This window comes from Pipistrellus hanaki, assembly GCF_964339955.1.
Source record: "Pipistrellus hanaki genome assembly, chromosome: 2".
Taxonomy (NCBI): domain Eukaryota; kingdom Metazoa; phylum Chordata; class Mammalia; order Chiroptera; family Vespertilionidae; genus Pipistrellus; species Pipistrellus hanaki.
The window spans coordinates 51,208,815-51,225,865 of NC_140504.1; the positions used below are offsets into that span (position 1 = coordinate 51,208,815).

Below are 17,051 nucleotides of genomic sequence, written 5' to 3' on the forward strand. Positions count from 1 at the left end.
AAGTGACAAAAATAGGCTTGAATGTCAGGAAGATTGGGGGATCACAGAGGAGTCTTACCTTGTGTTTTCATTACATGTTGGCTGGAATTCAGACCCTCAGCACCCAAGCTCAGATCCCTGGTTGGTAACGTCAGTCAGCTCCCTTTCCTTCCTCACCTCCTCTCCCAAACCTGTTCTGCCTCTCTCAGTGGTTGCCTGGAAGGCTAATGTACAGTGTTTTATTATGACTTTTGACAACTTATTGAGTTCTCACTGTGTGCAAGCTGCCACGGTAGGTGCTGTGAGGGATGCAGAGATGAAAGGGCCACAGCACCTGTCCTCATGAGCATCATTTCGGTTGGATGATGGATGTCCATGCTGTACCTCAGGTACCAGCTGAGTGCACAGACTCTGGAAGGCCTAGCCCCTTAGGACCCAGCAGGTGAATCTCACCACTCTTGACCTTCAGGGTCACCGTGGCCTCTTTGCTTCCCCTGAGGCTCTGATGCCGATGATGCTATTGACAACGATTGGCCAAAGGCTTTGGGAGGGCAGGTTCCAAGCGTTCCACAGAAGTTATTTTCGTTAATCCTCCTGGCGAGGAAACAAGCCTGGAAAGGTTGAGTAACTTCTCAAAGGCCTTACAGCTGGGAATGACGGAGCCAGAGATGGGACTGCCCCCACCAAAGCCAGTGCTCTTAATCCTGACATTAGAGTGCCCATCGCGGGAAGGGAGAGGGGCAAGGCGTGTGCTTCCAGCGGGAGCCAAGTCCTCATCTAAGGAGCCGTTTCCGCTTCCCTCGTGACCCGGTTTGCAGGACTGAGTCAGTCCCGGGGGAAGACAGTTGCACATGCTACTGTGCTCTGGAGCTAAGAGCTTCCTGTTTATCAGCTCTGGCAGCCCCTAGTCCCGTCTGGGGTCAGTCTGCTGATGGAGCCCAGCCCTTTGAATGAACAAGCTTATCTTTGCCCTTAGCTCCCCTGTCTGTGAAATGGGAACTCTGACGTCTGCCTGCTCATCCGTAATTCAGAGGGCGTCTCAGAACCATGGGTTCGGCTCTCCGTCTCTCACCCATAGTGCGGTGGAGACCCGATTTCAGATGGAGGGTCCTTGGCAGCAGTGAGGGAGCATGTGGCCGTTGACTCTCCAGTGACAGCTGGGGCCCACAGGCTGTGTCAACAGCATCGGGCTAGAGGATCCGTTCACATGGGTGACCGTTAATTTTAATTAGACGGATTGACCTTGAGATCAGACAACCCGGGCATTTAAAGGTAGCGTTTCTGTCATCGCTGAAAGTGCTCCCTGGATGAGTGAGTGTTGTCTCCCAACCAGCCCGCCAAGGCGAGCCAGCCAGCCTAACATTCAGGCACGCGTTCACCTGTTTTCTAAGACACGGAGCGGGGCCTCAGATTTTCTCAGCTTCCCAGGAATCAGTGTTCTAGGCTCTCCCCTGCTCTCCCCTGCTTCTCTCACTTGTGGGCTGTCATGGTCCCTGTGTGAGTCACTGTGAAATGCCTCAGGGGACCCCCAGGCTTCCTGGGAGCCCCTAGGAAGATTCAGCTGCCAAACATAGGACACGCCCTCCAGGGCTCGCTGGCCAAGTCCCAACCCTGCTTCCTGGCACCGTCAGACCCCACCGAGGGGGCCGCGTCCGCCTCTGGGGCTGTGTTTAAGACAGACACTGACGGCGAGAGCGAGCAAGCGGAGAGGCCGAGTGGATGGTGCTGAGACGGGCACTGCGTCCTCGGGGCGGGGTTAAAGGTTAACCAGGAGGAGGGACACCCCAGGAAGCAGCAAGTGGCCTGACCTCAGAAAGCAGTGTGGGAGCGTGGCAGACTCCATGGGCTAGGGAAGCAGTTTTGAATCAACATAAAGAAGAATGTTCTAGGGATCGCTGCTCAGCAGTAGAATAAGCTGCCAGACGTGGCAGTGAGTGTGTGGGGACCCTACCCTTGGAGTGGGGGTGCCACACGGAAGATTTCTGCATTGGCTGGAGCTTGGACAAGCCGACCTCTGGGGTTCCTCCTGAACGTTAGGTGCTGCTATTTCCTGTGAGCCAGTTTTTCTCTCTGGTAGCCACGGGTGCTTTTGTTCTGTCGGCGCCCCTTCTAGCCTGTCTTCTGTGGTTCTTGGTGGTGCCCCTCTGAGCTGCTTTATCTTGGGCCACCGTGACCATGAACTCTATCGTGGGCGCTCATTCGTATGCCAGGCTCAGCTTGCTTTGCGCGAATGCGGAAAAAAGCTTTTCTGCTCCCGATGGCTTCCCCCTGGAGTCTCCTTAGCCTGGGGGGGGGGACGGGACACGACTGTACGAGAGGGCCGGGGCCAGGCTGCAGGTAGGTGAGGAGCGTGGGAGCCTACTCTAGTCCCTTGAGTGACCTTCCTCCTTCCTCAGATTTTGCAATCCCCGAGTAACTCCTTCCAACCCTAGAGACCAAGTTCCCCACAGGCCAGAGGCTCATGTCCTCAAACAGAGAAACTGCTTCCTTCCTCCCTGGTCCTGCTATCTCTCTCCTTTAGCCCCTCACTCCAGAGCCAGATGTGGGAGATGAACAAGCCGGCAAGTCTGTCTTCACTCTTGGGAGGAGCCAGTTTTTATCTCTCTCCTCAAAGGCTGGAAGGCTCAGTCTTCCCTCTCCACTCTTCCTGGACCACTTCCTCTTCACCATTTCCCAGAGTCCCTCATCGCCCTACCTGACTCCCAGGCCTGGCTGCCCAGGTTCCCCAGGAGCCTGGCTACCTGGCCCCCTCCCCTTTCCACCCCACTGAGCTTCTTGCAGACAATCCCATGGCCCTGTCACCCTTTCTGCAATTGCCATTGGTTTTCTCATATCTTAGTGCATGGCAGGCGACTTGATTAAATTTTTTTACTTAAGATAGCTTTTTAGTGCTTCTTGTATTTATATGTTTAAATGAAGTTGTTTGTTAGAGCCAAAACCGGTTTGGCTCAGTGGATAGAGCGTCGGTCTGCGGACTGAAAGGTCCCAGGTTCGATTCCGGTCAAGGGCATGTACCTTGGTTGTGGTCACATCCCCGGTAGGGGGTGTGCAGGAGGCAGCTGGTCGATGTTTCTCTCTCATCGATGTTTCTAGCTCCCTATCCCTCTCCCTTCCTCTCTGTGGAAAATTAAAAAAATATATTTAAAAAAAGAATAAAAGATGATGTTTGTTAGATCCCTGGCTGGTGTGGCTCAGTTGGTTGGAAGTGGTTCGGCACACCGAAAGATCTCAGGTTCCACTCTCGGTCAGGGCGTGTGCAGGAGGCAGCCAATTGATGTTTCTCTCTCACATCGATGTTTTCTTCTCTCTCTCTCTCTCTCTCCATCTCCCTTCTTCACTCTCTAAAATTAATAAAAGCATGTCCTCCATGAGGATTTTAAAAAATGTTTGAAAAGATGTTTGTTAGATTCCAAAGCATATTAAATAGCTGGTGGAATTGTGAGCGAAGCGATTTGAGACGTGAGGACATTGTGAGGGAGGTTACTCGGTCCCCAACCCCGCCTTTGTTTATGTGTTCATTCCCTCGCTTCTTGCGGGTGCTGGGCATGCGCCAAGGCGGAGCGCTTGTTATTCCGGGCCTGGGCCCTGCGCCCCTTCTCTCCCCTCAGCCCCCGATCTCTGCTGCTTTCTGAGCACGGAGCAGAGTTCATGCAGATCCTTGCCCAGTTCCTCCTCCGAGAAAGCCGTCCCCAGCCCCAGCCCTGGGATGGCTGGTCCCCACAAAGCTAGAGGGTTTGCTTCTTGCCACCTGGATGGGATCAGAGATTTGGGGTGTGGTAATGGCTCCCCCAGCCACTGATTTACTCCTGGCACTTGTGTCCAGAGTCCGTGGATGGCTGCTTTGCACATAGCATGGCCAGGCCACCTAACTATGTATCCGGCTCACCTGGGCCAGCGGGAGTAAACGTGGGTCACAGAGCACCCTGGAGTGACAGGGTGCAGGCCGGTGGCCAGGCGGGAGGTGAGCCTCAGGCTTTGCCTGCTCACCGGGTGTGTTTAGGGAGAACAGGGGAAGGTGCAGCACAACCCGGAGGCTCCAGCTCAGCCCAGGTCATGGGAACGGACCACGAGAGAGAACTCAGGGTTCGGGACTAGGTGCATGCTGTTAGGAGGCCAGGGCAGTGGGATGGAAAAGACAGTCCCGAGGATTCTAGGACCGGCATTTGCTGGTCCCGTTGCACAGGTGGGAAGCCTGGAGGGCAGGGGATTGGAGGGAAGCTGGTGCAGCGGCTTCCGGTAGGCTGAGCTCCAGGTGAAGGCACAGATCTGGGAGGTAAACTCGGGAGGAAAACTAAGTGGCAGCGGATGTGATTGTGAGTCGTCAGGCAGATGTGCAAACTTGGATGCATCTCTATAGGGGGCAGTGTTACCTTTGACTTCGTCGAAGTGCAGGGAGAGGAGATGGAGCCAGCAAACAGCCTGAGCGGCCTGGGGGAGTGGGATGGTCCCGGGTTCCAGAAGCCAAGGGCAGGAGGGCTCAGTGGAGGCCCCGGTCAGCAACAGAGAGGCCACAGGAGCGTGGCCTGAGGAAGTCTGTGGGGCTGGTGACAACCTCAGGCCAGGTTCTCGGCTTTGACTTCATGGCAGACTCACCGGGGGAGCTTTAGAAACCTGGATGATAGGGCTGCCGGGGAGCCCAGCTGTAAGAGGACCTCTGGGCACAGCATGTGGGGAAGCTCCCTAGAGGAGCCTCCAGTGCGGCCAGGACAGAGCCACTGCGGGGGAGGCGGGGAGCCGGAACTGAGAATCACTGTCTGGGAGGCGAGAGGAAAAGGTCATGGGGACAGGTCAGATCATAAGGAATTGAAGAGAGGAAGTAGAGGCAATAAGTTCATTAGGATTGGGAAAGAAGGAAGGGAAGGAGGGAGGGAGGGAGGAGTAATGAGAGATTGGCAGAGTAGCTGAGTCAAAAGAAGGGTTACTAAAAGTGAGTTATGAGCAGATTTCTTTAAAAATTTCTTATTGATTGATTTTAGGGAAGGAGGAGGAGAAAGACAGGTAGACATAAGTTTGTCGTTCCACTTATTTGTGCATCATTGGTTGATCCTTGTATGTGTCCTAACCAGGGATCAAACCCACAAACCTGGCATATGGGGACAATGCTCTAACTCTCTGAGCTACCTGGCCAGGGCTGGTTATGAGCAGATTTTTGGCACAAGGAAAGGAAGCAGAGAGACTGACCACCGTACACATTCTCTAAAGAAAGTGGGATCCAGTGGCTGCGTTTCCTGGTGGAGGGAGGAGCGGAGGGAGCCTCTTTCAGTGAGATCGGAGGAGATGCCAGGAGGCAGCCCCGGTATTTACGAGGCATCCAGGATTGTGGAGCCAGACGCTGTGCGAGCCCAGAATAGGCAAGAGGCAAGTGCTGTTACCTTCCTCTGTGTTGGTGACGGAAAAAGCGAAGTCACCTCCTGGAGCAAGTGTGGAAAGTGCGTGTCTGAAGGCTGACACAGACCTTGTGGTGAATCTGATGCAGATGTGACCAGTGAACAAAGAGAGAATGAGTGAATTGGCCAGACTTGAATCCAGTGGGTTTCCATCCTGCCTACCTCTGACATTTTCATCTAAGAGCTGACCTCTATCACGTTGAATTAAACTGGCCTTTAAAATTCTTGTTTTTAATCAGAGGCATGGAGAAAAGTTTAGGTCTTTAAAATATTTTTTCTTAAAATTGTTTCTATAAAAAGAGAATATAGTTAATCTAAAACTTTGAAAATGCTGGTACGCAGAAAGGGCATAAACATCACCCATAACCCTGCACCCCAAAGATAAGATTTAAGATTGCGTGCTTCTGGACTGCAGTCTCAGATCATAGATTTCCAGTACCGAGGGCCAAACCTGTCGTTCTTGACTGTTTACTTAACATGCACAGCTGCTGAGCTGGGTGCTATTTAAATCATTTTGTTTAACCCTCCAGACAGCCCTATTTTATGGGTACTCTTGTCATCTCCTTCTTAGAGCTGAGAAGCAGGAGCTGGGAGAGATTGAGTAACTGGCCGAGGATCACTAAGATTGTAAGGACAAGCCGAGGCAGATGTGGGCTGAACTGGGTTTGCCAGCCGTCTGAGCCCAGCCCCTGACTGCTATGTGGATGCTGCCCCAGAACAAAAATGAGTGGTTTTCCCAGCCCATTACTTATCTCAGTCTATTCATGTGATTTGTTGTATTTAAACAGCTCTCTGAGCAAACCAAGCCTTCACACACACACACACACACACACACAGCTTTATCGAGGTATAATGGATTTATTACCCATATTGAAAGTGTACAGTTTGGAAATGTTGACATATATATGACATACATACACACCTGTGAGATATATATATCGATAGATAGATAGATAGATAGATAGATAGATAGATACCACAGTCAAGACAATGAACATACCATTTCTCCCTCCTGCACCTCCTATCCCCTTACCCTAGGCAGCTACTAACCTGCTTTCTGTCACTATACATTAGTTTGCATTTGCTAAAGTTTTCTAAATGCAGTATAGACTCTTTTTCTGGCCTGGCTTATTTCACTTAGCACAATTATTTTGAGATTAGTCTGTGCTGTGGAGTGTCTGCTTTCATTCCCTCTGTTCCTGAGTAGTATCACATTGTAGGGATGTCCCACAGTTCATTTCTCCATCTGGACATTTGGGTTGTTTTGGGTACTTACAGTTTTTGCTCATCATAAAGAGAGCTGCTGTACATGTGTCCGTTCGAGTCTCTGGATGTGTGCTTCCATTTCCCATAGGCCTGTGTTTGGGAGTGGGAAGGATGGGTCATGTGGTAGGCGCTTCACTTTTTAAGTAATGGCCAGCTTTCCAAGGTGACCTGTGCCATTTTCCATCCCTCCTGGCAGTGCGTGGTAATTCATCTCCTCCACATCTCCATCAACATTTGGTGTGATTAGTCTTTTTTATCTTTTTAAAAGTGAGATATAATTGACGTAACACTGTATTAGTTTCAGCAGTACAGTGTAATGATTCGATATTTGTGTATATCGCTAAATGATCACCTTAATAAATCCAATCAACACCCATCACCACACAGTTACAATTTCTTTTGGTGGTGAGAACTGTAAGAGCTATTCTCCTGGCGACTTTCAATTATGCAACACAATATTGTGAACTGTAGTTACATGCTGTTCCTTAAATCTCCGGCTTGTTTATTTTATAGCTGGGAGTTTGTACCTTTGGGCCCTCCCTCTGCGTCACCCATTCCTCCTTTTTAATTTTAGCCATTCTTTTAGGTGTGGCGGAATCTTGTGGTTTTAATGAGCTCTTTGCTATGCAATACTCACAGTCCTTGTGACAATTGGAGCCTCACATATCAATAGTAAACGAAGTGAAGACATGTGAGAATTATTACTAGGCTTAGAGTAATTATTACAGTTCTTCCTTAGTTCTTTTTATATCCTAAGTACTTTTAAATGCATTATGTCTAACTCTAGCATGAACCTTGCAAAGTGGGATTGTCTCCATGTTACAGGTGACAGAACTGAAGGCTGAGAGAGGTGAGGAGGCTGAGTCGGGGCCTTGCAATTAGAGCAGAACAAAGGCTGAACTCGGCCTCATCTGTTCCAGAGCCCACATGCTCTGGCCTCTGTGCCATACTTCATTTTTTACTGTGTTTTCCTTTTTTAAAAAAAATAAAAACGTGTTTTTCCACAATTACCCTCTGCCCCAAACGTGGAATACAGAACTTAAGACTTGAAAACAGATAGCTCTGCTGACCTGGCAGTCAGTAGGAAAATTATTTTGAATGTAAATTCTTTGTGGAGTCACCACTTGTGAGAGCTCCAAGCCGCAAAGCCTGGCCGAAAAAATAAGCCTGCCCTGACTCATTTTCCGCCGTCCAAGCCCGGGCCCAGTTTGTTCACATCACTTACATAACCAGGCACTTCGGAGAAAACAGGATTTATGATTGTTATGCTGGGCCACGCTTCATCTGTGGAGCTATTTCCATCTCAGAGTCAACCTTTAAATCCAACAAGCATCGAACTTGGGTTCTGGCAGCCATTGATGGAGAGCCTATCATGTACTTTTATGAATTGTCACATCTATTACACACACACACACACACACACACACACTCACACACACTCACCTCTCTTCTCTCCCTCTGTGATTGGGTAGTTCAGCTTTATGGGTAAAAGGTAAGCAGTCTGCATCTGCCTCACGGCTCCTGGATGGTTCAGTGCCTTGGGCTAGTTACCGTATTTTCCGGCGTATAAGACGACCATATGATGACTGTCTTACAAATGTACCACAAGAGGTCATTGATGAACTTATGATGTCAGAAGAAGAACATGATGAGGATTTTGAAGGATTTTAAGCTCACAATGCTCCTCTGCCTAGAAAAACCTCTTATCATCCCAGTCAGTCACTGTAAAATTAGGGGGTCGTCTTATACGCCGGGAAATACGGTACTTAATGTCTCTGAATGCCAGTTTCCTCACAAGGGTTGCAGTGAAGATTAATGAAATAACGGAGGTGATCAATAAATGTTAGGTATTATTATTCCTATTTTACGGACATGCTTCTGAAATTCATCCAGCCTGTTGTGTCTCGGTCGTTTGCTTCTCTCACGGCTGAGTAGTATCCCATTGTATAGGTACACTGCCCGGTGTCTCTGTGTTCACCACCAGAAGGGCCTCCTGGCTTTCTGTCCTCACTCATCTTTTTTTTCAAACCCCTTTTCTCTCTCATGTTACTCTGACTTTCTGTGATGTAAATTTTTTTTTTTATTTTCATGCTGCTTTCGGAGCAAGTGAGAAAACATCACAGCTCTTGAAGGCTGTTTTTATCCATCATTAAGGTGAAAAGACAGAGAGGAAGAAACCCTCAACCCCTTAGCTGCTGTAAGAGCAATAGCTTTTCATTGTCAAGTCCCTGAGTCCAGTCCTCATTTCGGTATCCAGTGTCAACAATGTTTAAATCCTTCATACCAATGTATTTTGGGATGCCCTTTCGTTTAGATAAGGCAGATTAGTAAGACGGCAACCTTACCTCAGTTTTTATTTCTCTGTGTCAGGGTCTAGCTGCTCCCAAGAATGAGTGGGAGTATTTTTGTGGAGCGTTAGGGCTGCAAATGGCTAAATATGAGAAGCAGAGTCCTCCCATCGCGATGTGGACGGCACTGAGGGCGTGCCTCTGGCTGAAGCAGCAAAGGGGGAACTAAACACCAGAGTGGGTCCTGCTGGTGATGGGAGTGGTTTACACCTGTTGGCATGGAGGGCTGGCCCATCTTACCAAATACTCGTAACGGCAGATCTGCCTGTTGGTCATTTGAACACTTCATTCTGAGCGATTCAGTCTAATTTGGGAACTGAGGTGTTGACTTCCTCGTCAAGCCAGCCAGCCCAAGTGTGCTGTGAGAGTTGGGAGGAAGGCTGTGCTGGGGAAGGAATAGCAGATGAGTCTAGAAAGGGATGCAGCCCCGGGAGGGAACTGAAAGGGGCAGGGAAGAGTGTGCTGGGCTGGAGGCACGGTTCCAGGCACCCGGGCCTCGGTGAGCCACGCCTGGGAAATCTGTCTCCATCATTTAGGGCTCCCAGTCCAGGCTGTGTCTCTTCTGAGCTCTGTGGGTTCCCATCTGGTGGTTAACAGTGTCCCCAGTACACGGGGGAGTGCCTCTGATTCAGACCAAAACCCCCTGGAGACGGGCCAGTGCCTTGTTGGAGCTCCGGGAAGGCGTGGGGAGGCCCAGAGAGACTTTGCACCCACGCACCCTCTGCTCCCCTCAGGAGAAGGTCGGCTGGCGGAAGGACGCCCTGCACCTGCTGGTCTTCACCACGGACGACGTGCCCCACATCGCACTGGACGGGAAACTGGGGGGCCTGGTGCAGCCACACGATGGCCGGTGCCACCTGAACGAGGCCAACGAGTACTCCGCATCCAACCAGATGGTGAGGGCCGGGCCCCAGCGCTGCCCGGGACCTTGGGCAAGGTCTCACCTGCGGTGACATCCCTGTCTGGCCCTCTGCTCACGGTCCTCCCATCCTCGGTTGGGATTGGGTTTCGGTAGTCCACCTTCTCCGGCTGGGCTTCCAGAACTCCTCTTTGACTGGGAGCACTTCCTGCCCCTGGCTCCTCTTTCAGTCATTGTGCACTGAAGTGGGAGTGTTTCCCCCCAGGGAAGGGGTGATCTGGGGAGACAGGATAAGCTCAGGGGGGGGGGGGGGGGTGATCTTAGAGGAGGGCTGGGCCTGTGCTCCTGCAGAGATAAGAAGTTACAGAACACATCCAGCCAAAGCTTCCCTGACTCTAGGAGTGAGCTCCTAGCACTGGGCTCCATCGGTGTCCTGCGTGGAATGGGAGGCCCCAGGGACTTTCCACTCCCAGTGATCTATGACCAGGGCCCCGTAATTTAAAAGAACTTATGTAAAACTCCAAACATAGATAATAATCGATAGACCAGCGAAATGAATTCCCATCCCCTAGTCCCAACAATTACCAAGACCTGTTCAATTAAATTACTGTTCAATTAAACAAATAATAACAAACCTATACCTTCTTCCTTCCCGAATCCATTCTGGCATCTGGCCGGAAAGGAATTCTTTCTGATTTTCTTTGCTGGATGAGCCCATGTTCTTCAGTTTCATGAGGTGGGCAGAGTCCAAGGCTTCCATAGTATCCACAGACAACGGAGTCTAGGAAAAGGACTCATCGCTGTAGAATCTGATAGCCATGGAGCTGAAATGGGCCCCTGTGCCCATCATTAGCCCTTAAAATCCTTCAGGACATTGTTAAAGGGCCTCTCAGCCTCTTCCCACCCTCCTGGCTTGTATCCCACCCCCTGCCCCCGCCCCCGCCATGGCCCAACTTTGGTGCAGAGCTCCGCAGCCTCTCTGCCTTTCTGAGCCATGAGCAGGACCTGGCAGGACTATGGGGGGCCCTGGCAGGCCCCGGCGTGAGGCCTGCCTTAAGGAACATGAGGCAGGGAGGTCGAGAGGAAAATTCTCGGGGAACAGAGGAGAGGTCATAGGTGCCGATGGTAGATGGCAGGGTGTGGAGGCTGTTCTTTGGGGGCCTCCCAACTCCGCCCCTTCCCTGCGGAAAGGATGGGAACACGGGCCAGGTATGGGAACCCACCATTCATCACCTCCCCATTCTGGCTGGGGGAGGAGTCTAGTTTCCTGGAGGGTCTCCTCTGCACCTGTCCTCAAGGGAAACCCAGGTTGGGCTTGGTGGTGGTGGTGGGGGGGGGGCTGGGCTGGGGGGGGAGGGGCTGCCAGCGGTAGATGCTTGTCATGGCGGCAGTGAGTGACTGAGAGCATGTTGGAGCTGGCAGTGTCTCAGCCTGTTGGAAGTGTCACAGCTTGACTTTTGCATTGGACCTAGGACTACCCATCCCTCGCCTTGCTTGGAGAGAAGTTGGCGGAGAACAACATCAACCTCATCTTTGCAGTGACGAAAAACCATTATGGGCTCTACAAGGTACACCTGGAGGGAGGGAGGGAGGAAAACCGGTGTCCTAATTCTGGGGGCCATGCTGACCCCAAGGTGAATGGGGGACTAGAATGTGGGGGGAGGAGTGTTGACAGCCCTACTCTGTGTGTGGGGAGGGCCAGAAGAGGGGTGGGTTATAGCCCTGTCTTGGTCTCGAGGGTAATATCAGTATGAAAGCAATTTTCCCAGCGGGGTATACCTTTACAAGGAATGTAAACATGTGGTGTCTCATTTAATCTTGAGGAAAACTTGGGAAGTGTGAATTCTCACTTCTCAGATGATGACATGGAAACACACGGGGTTGAGGGTGGCACTCTGGTGGGGACAACACACAGTGGACATGCACAGAAGAAAAACAGACATCGGAGCAGGCTAGTCACTAGCCCCAGTACTCCTGGGTTTTTCTGCATTGCCTACAGAGTCCGGGGCACCGGTGGGTGAGCCTGGGCCAGAAATTCCCAAAGGAAACCAGGAAGGTCTTGAGGGATCAGAGCAGTCAGTGTGTGAATCTGTTATGGCTAAAAGAGACTGTTTCCAGGTCACCCTGTGGACCATCACAGTCACTCCCCTGGTGTGTGTGCCTTTTCCCACGGTCACAGGCACACGGGGGACTAGCACTCACACACACACACACACACACACACACACACACCCCAAGCTGCTCAGGGAGCCTCAAAGCTCAACGTACGCCCAGCTCGCCTCCGACTTCCTTGGAATTGAGAGGCTATGGGGCCCTCATCCCCACCCCCAGAGCAGCGGGCCCTGGTCCCTTCTCCTTCCCGCTCCGAATGCCACCAGGAGCCTTTGTCTAGTTGTGTTTATCTCCTGCTCTTGCCTGAGGTTACTGCCGGCCAAAGGCCACACACATGTTCTTGAGCTCTTTATCTTCTCTGAGTCTGAGTCCATTTCAGAAGACGAAATCCAGGGAAAGGATTGTTTTTTCCTTTTCGTTTCATGGAAGGGAGCAGGATAGCATGTATCCACCCACGAATAGCGTGTTTAGAGGATCAGACTCGCAGACAGTGCTGGGTGTGCTCTCAGGTGCCCCCGAGGGAAGGCATCCCCCTGGGCCAAGCCGTCCTTGCTCAGAACCAGGGACACTTGCTCAGGAAGGCGCCCAGGACAGGCTGCGGGCGGAGGGTGTTTCTGGATGTTCCTGTCACTTTAATAAGTGGCACACTGGGTGTTAGCACAACTGGAAGAGAAAAGGCAACCGCCTCAAGGCCGCCTGCTTCTGCTTTGTGGAGGGACTTCACCCAGAGATCCCCAGGGGCCACCGTTCACAGCTCTGGCCCCTGTTAGGGAAAGAGGCCGAGCAGATTGAGGGCCTCCTTGAGCTGATCCTGGGAATAGACTAGGGCAGAGCTGGCAGGACGTAGGGTGGAATGTGCTGGCCTTGGAGGAGGGACTTGCAGCCTTGTCCTGTACCTGCCAGGGAAGGGGTCTCCAAGAAGGAGCATGGCGGACACTGCAGGAACCAGTCTGGACCTTCCGGAACGGGCGCGGCATGGCCTGTGGCAATGCCTGTGGCCCCGTGCTGGTTCCCTCCACCTCTCCTGTGGCCTCCTCTCCGGCGTGTGGTGTGAGGGAGGGGCAGGCCAGTGTGGGGGCCCCTTACATTCTAGAGCAGGGTTCCCTCTCTGGCAGCATGGAAGGGCAGATGGACTGACTTCTTGTTTCTCCCCCCCCACCCAAGAATTTTACAGCCCTGATACCCGGAACAACGGTGGAGATTTTACATGGAGACTCTAAAAATATTATTCAACTGATCATCAATGCGTACAGTGTAAGTCACCAGCTTCTTCCCGATCCCCATCTCCACCCCCACCCACCTCTTCCCCTCAGGCTTCGGGAGGGAGCTGCCTGGACTCGGTGGGCGGCGCACCACGCCGGCGCACTTGGCTCTGCTTCCTGCCTCTTGCCTCTTGAATTGGTGCCTTCCTCCGTTGCTCAGATTCGGGGTGGAGAAGGCCATCCAGCTTGAAGCCTCCCTTCCCCTCCCCTCTGCCAACCTGACTCTTACCATCAGCAGGCCCCTGTGAGCTATGGACGCTCAGTCAGACTCAGCCCGCGGCCCCTGACCGTGCAGGTTGTGACTGCGTGATTCCCCAGGTCCCACTGTGGCATCTCGCTGGGGTGGGTGCAGGTACTCTCCACCCCTCTAGTTGCCCAGGTGATCCTGCCACTGTGCTACACTCTGTGGGGAGACGGGAGGAGCCCGCACACAGATGTCACCTCTGTGTGACAGGACAGTTGAAATGCCCCTGGCTCACAGAGCTTAGCTTAGAGCTGCAAACTGAAATGGGATAGAAGACCCGAGAAGAATCAGCAATAGGTCTCTTGGCTACATATGTGGGATCTGACTGTGATCGGAGGAACCTGGGTGGGCCTGGGAGAGTCTGTGCTGGTGTAAGCCATCGCATACCTTGGCTCTGCTGTTGTGAGTGAAGCATTTACAGACATGGCTTAGGAGTCACCTCCACACCCCAAACTGACTGTCCGTGATTCCCACACCTCTCTCCTCGCTATTCTCCTTTATCTCAATTCTCAATACCCAAGAAGTTCTTGCCTCCACCTACCTTAAAAAAAAATTTTTTTTAAATAAGTCTTTATTGTTCAGATTATTACAGTTGCTCCTCTTTTTTCCTCCCATAGCTCCCCTCCACCCAGTTCCCAACCCACCCTCTGCCCTTACCTCCCCCCGCATTGTCCTCATCCATAGGTGTACGATTTTAATCCAGTCTCTTCCTAGTGCCCCCGAGGGAAGGCACCCCCCTGGGCCGTCCTTGCTCAGAACCAGGGACACCTTGCTCAGGGAGGCGCCCAGGACACCTCTTTCCCCCTGATAATTACCAATCCACTCCCTTTCTTTGCCCCTGATTCTATTATATTCACCAGTTTGTTCTGTTCCTCAGATTTTTTTATTCACTCGATTTTTAGATTCATTTGTTGATAGATATGTATTTCTTGTCAGTTTGCTGTTCATCATTTTTTTAAATATATATATATATATATATATATATATATATATATATATATATTTATTTATATTTTATTCATTTTTCACAGAGAGGAAGAGAGAGGGATAGAGAGTTAGAAACATCGATGAGAGAGAATCATCGATCAGCTGCCTTTTGCACACCCCCCACTGGGGATGTGCCCGCAACCCAGGTACATGCCCTTGACCGGAATCGAACCTGGCACCTTTTGGTCTACAGGCCAATGCGCTATCCATTGAGCCAAACCAGTTTTGGCTGCTGTTTATAATTTTTATCTTTACTTTTTTCTTCTTCCTCTTCTTAAAGAATACTCTTCATCATTTCATATAATCCTGGTTTGGTGGTGATGAACTCCTTTAGCTTGTTCTAATCAGTGAAGCTCTTTATCTGACCTTCAGTTCTAAATGATAGTTTTGCTGGGTAGAGTAATTTTGGTTGTAGGTTCTTGCTATTCATCACTTTGAACATTTCTTGCCACTTTTTAAAATATATTTTTATTGATTTCAGAGAGAAATGAAAAGTGAGATAGGGATAGAAACACCAATGATGAGAGAATCATTGATAGGCTGCCTCCTGCACACCCCCTACTGGGGATTGAGCCTGCCAACTGGGCATGTGCCTTGACTGGGAATCGAACAGTGACCTCCTGGTTCGTAGGTTGATACTTCAACCACTGAGCCACACTGGCTGGGCAGACCTACCTCCCCACTCCCCCCTCAGGAAAGTGGCGGGCACAGGTTCTTGTGCTGGGAGCACTAACATGCTCTTAGCTGTCCTCTCTCTGCAAAGCTCCCAGTGCGCGCCTTGCCCTTCACAGGGCCAGGTAATTCCCAAGCAGGATTCAGAGTGTATCTTCTGTTTAAAGCAAAGCTATACATAGAGTAAGTATAGTTTAGGCACCACCATTAGTTCTGGGAGACCAGTTAGCCACTGTGGCGTCACGTGTATGGCATGAACCATCTTTCCAGCCTCGGCTGACTTACAGATGAGCATTTGGAGCTCAGCCGTTCCCAGTGTTGACTTTTCAGTCTACCGCTCCAGCCCTTTTCTGAGTGACCAGAGCCATCGGGGTCCCCTCTCCACTGCTGCTGGAGGAGCCCTGGAGCTTGGGGCGGGGGGGGGGGTGTGGGGAGGGGGTTGGCCAGCCCTCCCTTGAGCTCCTGGAGCTTTGATGTGAGTTGGGGGGCAGCGAGGGTTTGTGGCTGGTCTTTCTCCGCTGCCACCGCCAACTTCTGTTGCAGCTAAGGGTGCTCTTCTCCACAAATTCTCCGATTCCTCCTCACTCCTCACTCCCTGTTGAGAGAAACTGAAGACTTCCTTCTCCTCTCTTACCCCCCTCCCCACATACTAACATCCTCTCTTCTGATCTCTGACCTCCAAACATTCTCTGGATCCCTTCGTCACCTCAGAACCAAGGGCCCAGTAAGACCGGGTTTCCAGGTTAGCGTTATGCTCAGTGGCTTTCAGATTTCCACGGTGAATGGAAATGTAGTAAACTGAGAGCGTATTTGAGAAGAGAGCGTGTGCAGGAGGGAGGGGGCCTGGGCTGCCGAGTGTTGTCCTCTTTTCGAGGCGCATGCCTCGCTGTGAACCTCTTGGGAACAAGCTCTGGCACTGGACTGAGGAAGTCAGAGTGCGCCCTGGCCAGCGAGCTTCATCCCCTGCACTAGAAGGTTGCTGGTTCGATTCCCAGTCAGAGCACATGCCTAGATTGTGGGTTTGGACCCAGGCTGGGCACATATGGAAGGCAACTGATTGAAGTTTCTCTCTCACATCAATGTTTTTCTCTCTCTCCCTTCTTCTCTCTCTGAAATCAATGAGTGTGTCATTGGGTGAAGATGAAAAAAAAAAGAAAGAAGTCAGTGCAAGAGCTGGAACTATAGCCTGGGTTGTTGTCCCCATCCTCCTGGGGTTGGGAGGGGGCTGCTGTTAGACCTGCTCTCCCTGGTGGGGCGACCACAGCTTGCCTCCTGCTGAGCCAGGGCCTTTGGGGGAGCAATGGCTGAAGAGCAACCACATCTCAAGCTCTGGGGTGCGCTGAGGATGTTCCCGAGCTTCTGGGGAGGAGCCACCTCCCAGCATGTCCGTCCCCAGCTCCTGAGTCAGCCCCTGAGGGCATTTCCCGGTGAAGGTTCAGACTCCCAGCTCCTCCTGCCTTTGATGAAGGAGGGCATAAGGACTCCCAGGCCCACAGTCCTGGCGGGTGGTGTTCGCCAGAAATGGAAGACATTCCGCTCAGTCAGCGCTGTGTGGCTAAGGAATACGATCAACAATGACCAGTCGAATTCGGTGGACAGTTTAAAGCAGCTTTATGGGGAGACAATGAGCACACAATAAACTGTACAAATGTAAGGTGTACAGTTTAAGTTCTGACACATGTACCTGCCTGTAAAACTATCCACACTGCGGCGTCACATGTATGAGAGGACAGCTGAGAGCATGTTAGTGCCTCCCAGCATAAGAACCTGTGCCCGCCACTTTCCTGGGGGGAGGGGAGAGAAGAGGGGAGGTAGGGCTGCTGGAAACAGGGGAGCATGGCATTGTTGTAACCCCCCAACCCCCCTGGGTGGGAGCTGCGCGAGCCGCAGTGTTCTCTCTCTGAGCCACGTTGCGTTGGCTCTGAGCAGGATCAT

At 51.6% G+C, this 17,051-nt stretch overlaps 1 protein-coding gene across 1 annotated transcript in view; it reads left to right on the forward strand.

The window, feature by feature from the left end:
- The window catches only part of ITGB5 (integrin subunit beta 5), a 111,237-nt gene that overhangs the window by 48,045 nt on the left and 46,141 nt on the right, over window positions 1-17,051 (forward strand). The window contains exons 6-8 of the mRNA XM_084871570.1: window positions 9,715-9,876; window positions 11,312-11,407; window positions 13,116-13,205. Coding sequence (XP_084727696.1) covers window positions 9,715-9,876; window positions 11,312-11,407; window positions 13,116-13,205 — 348 coding nt within the window. The remainder of the gene's footprint in view (window positions 1-9,714; window positions 9,877-11,311; window positions 11,408-13,115; window positions 13,206-17,051) is intronic.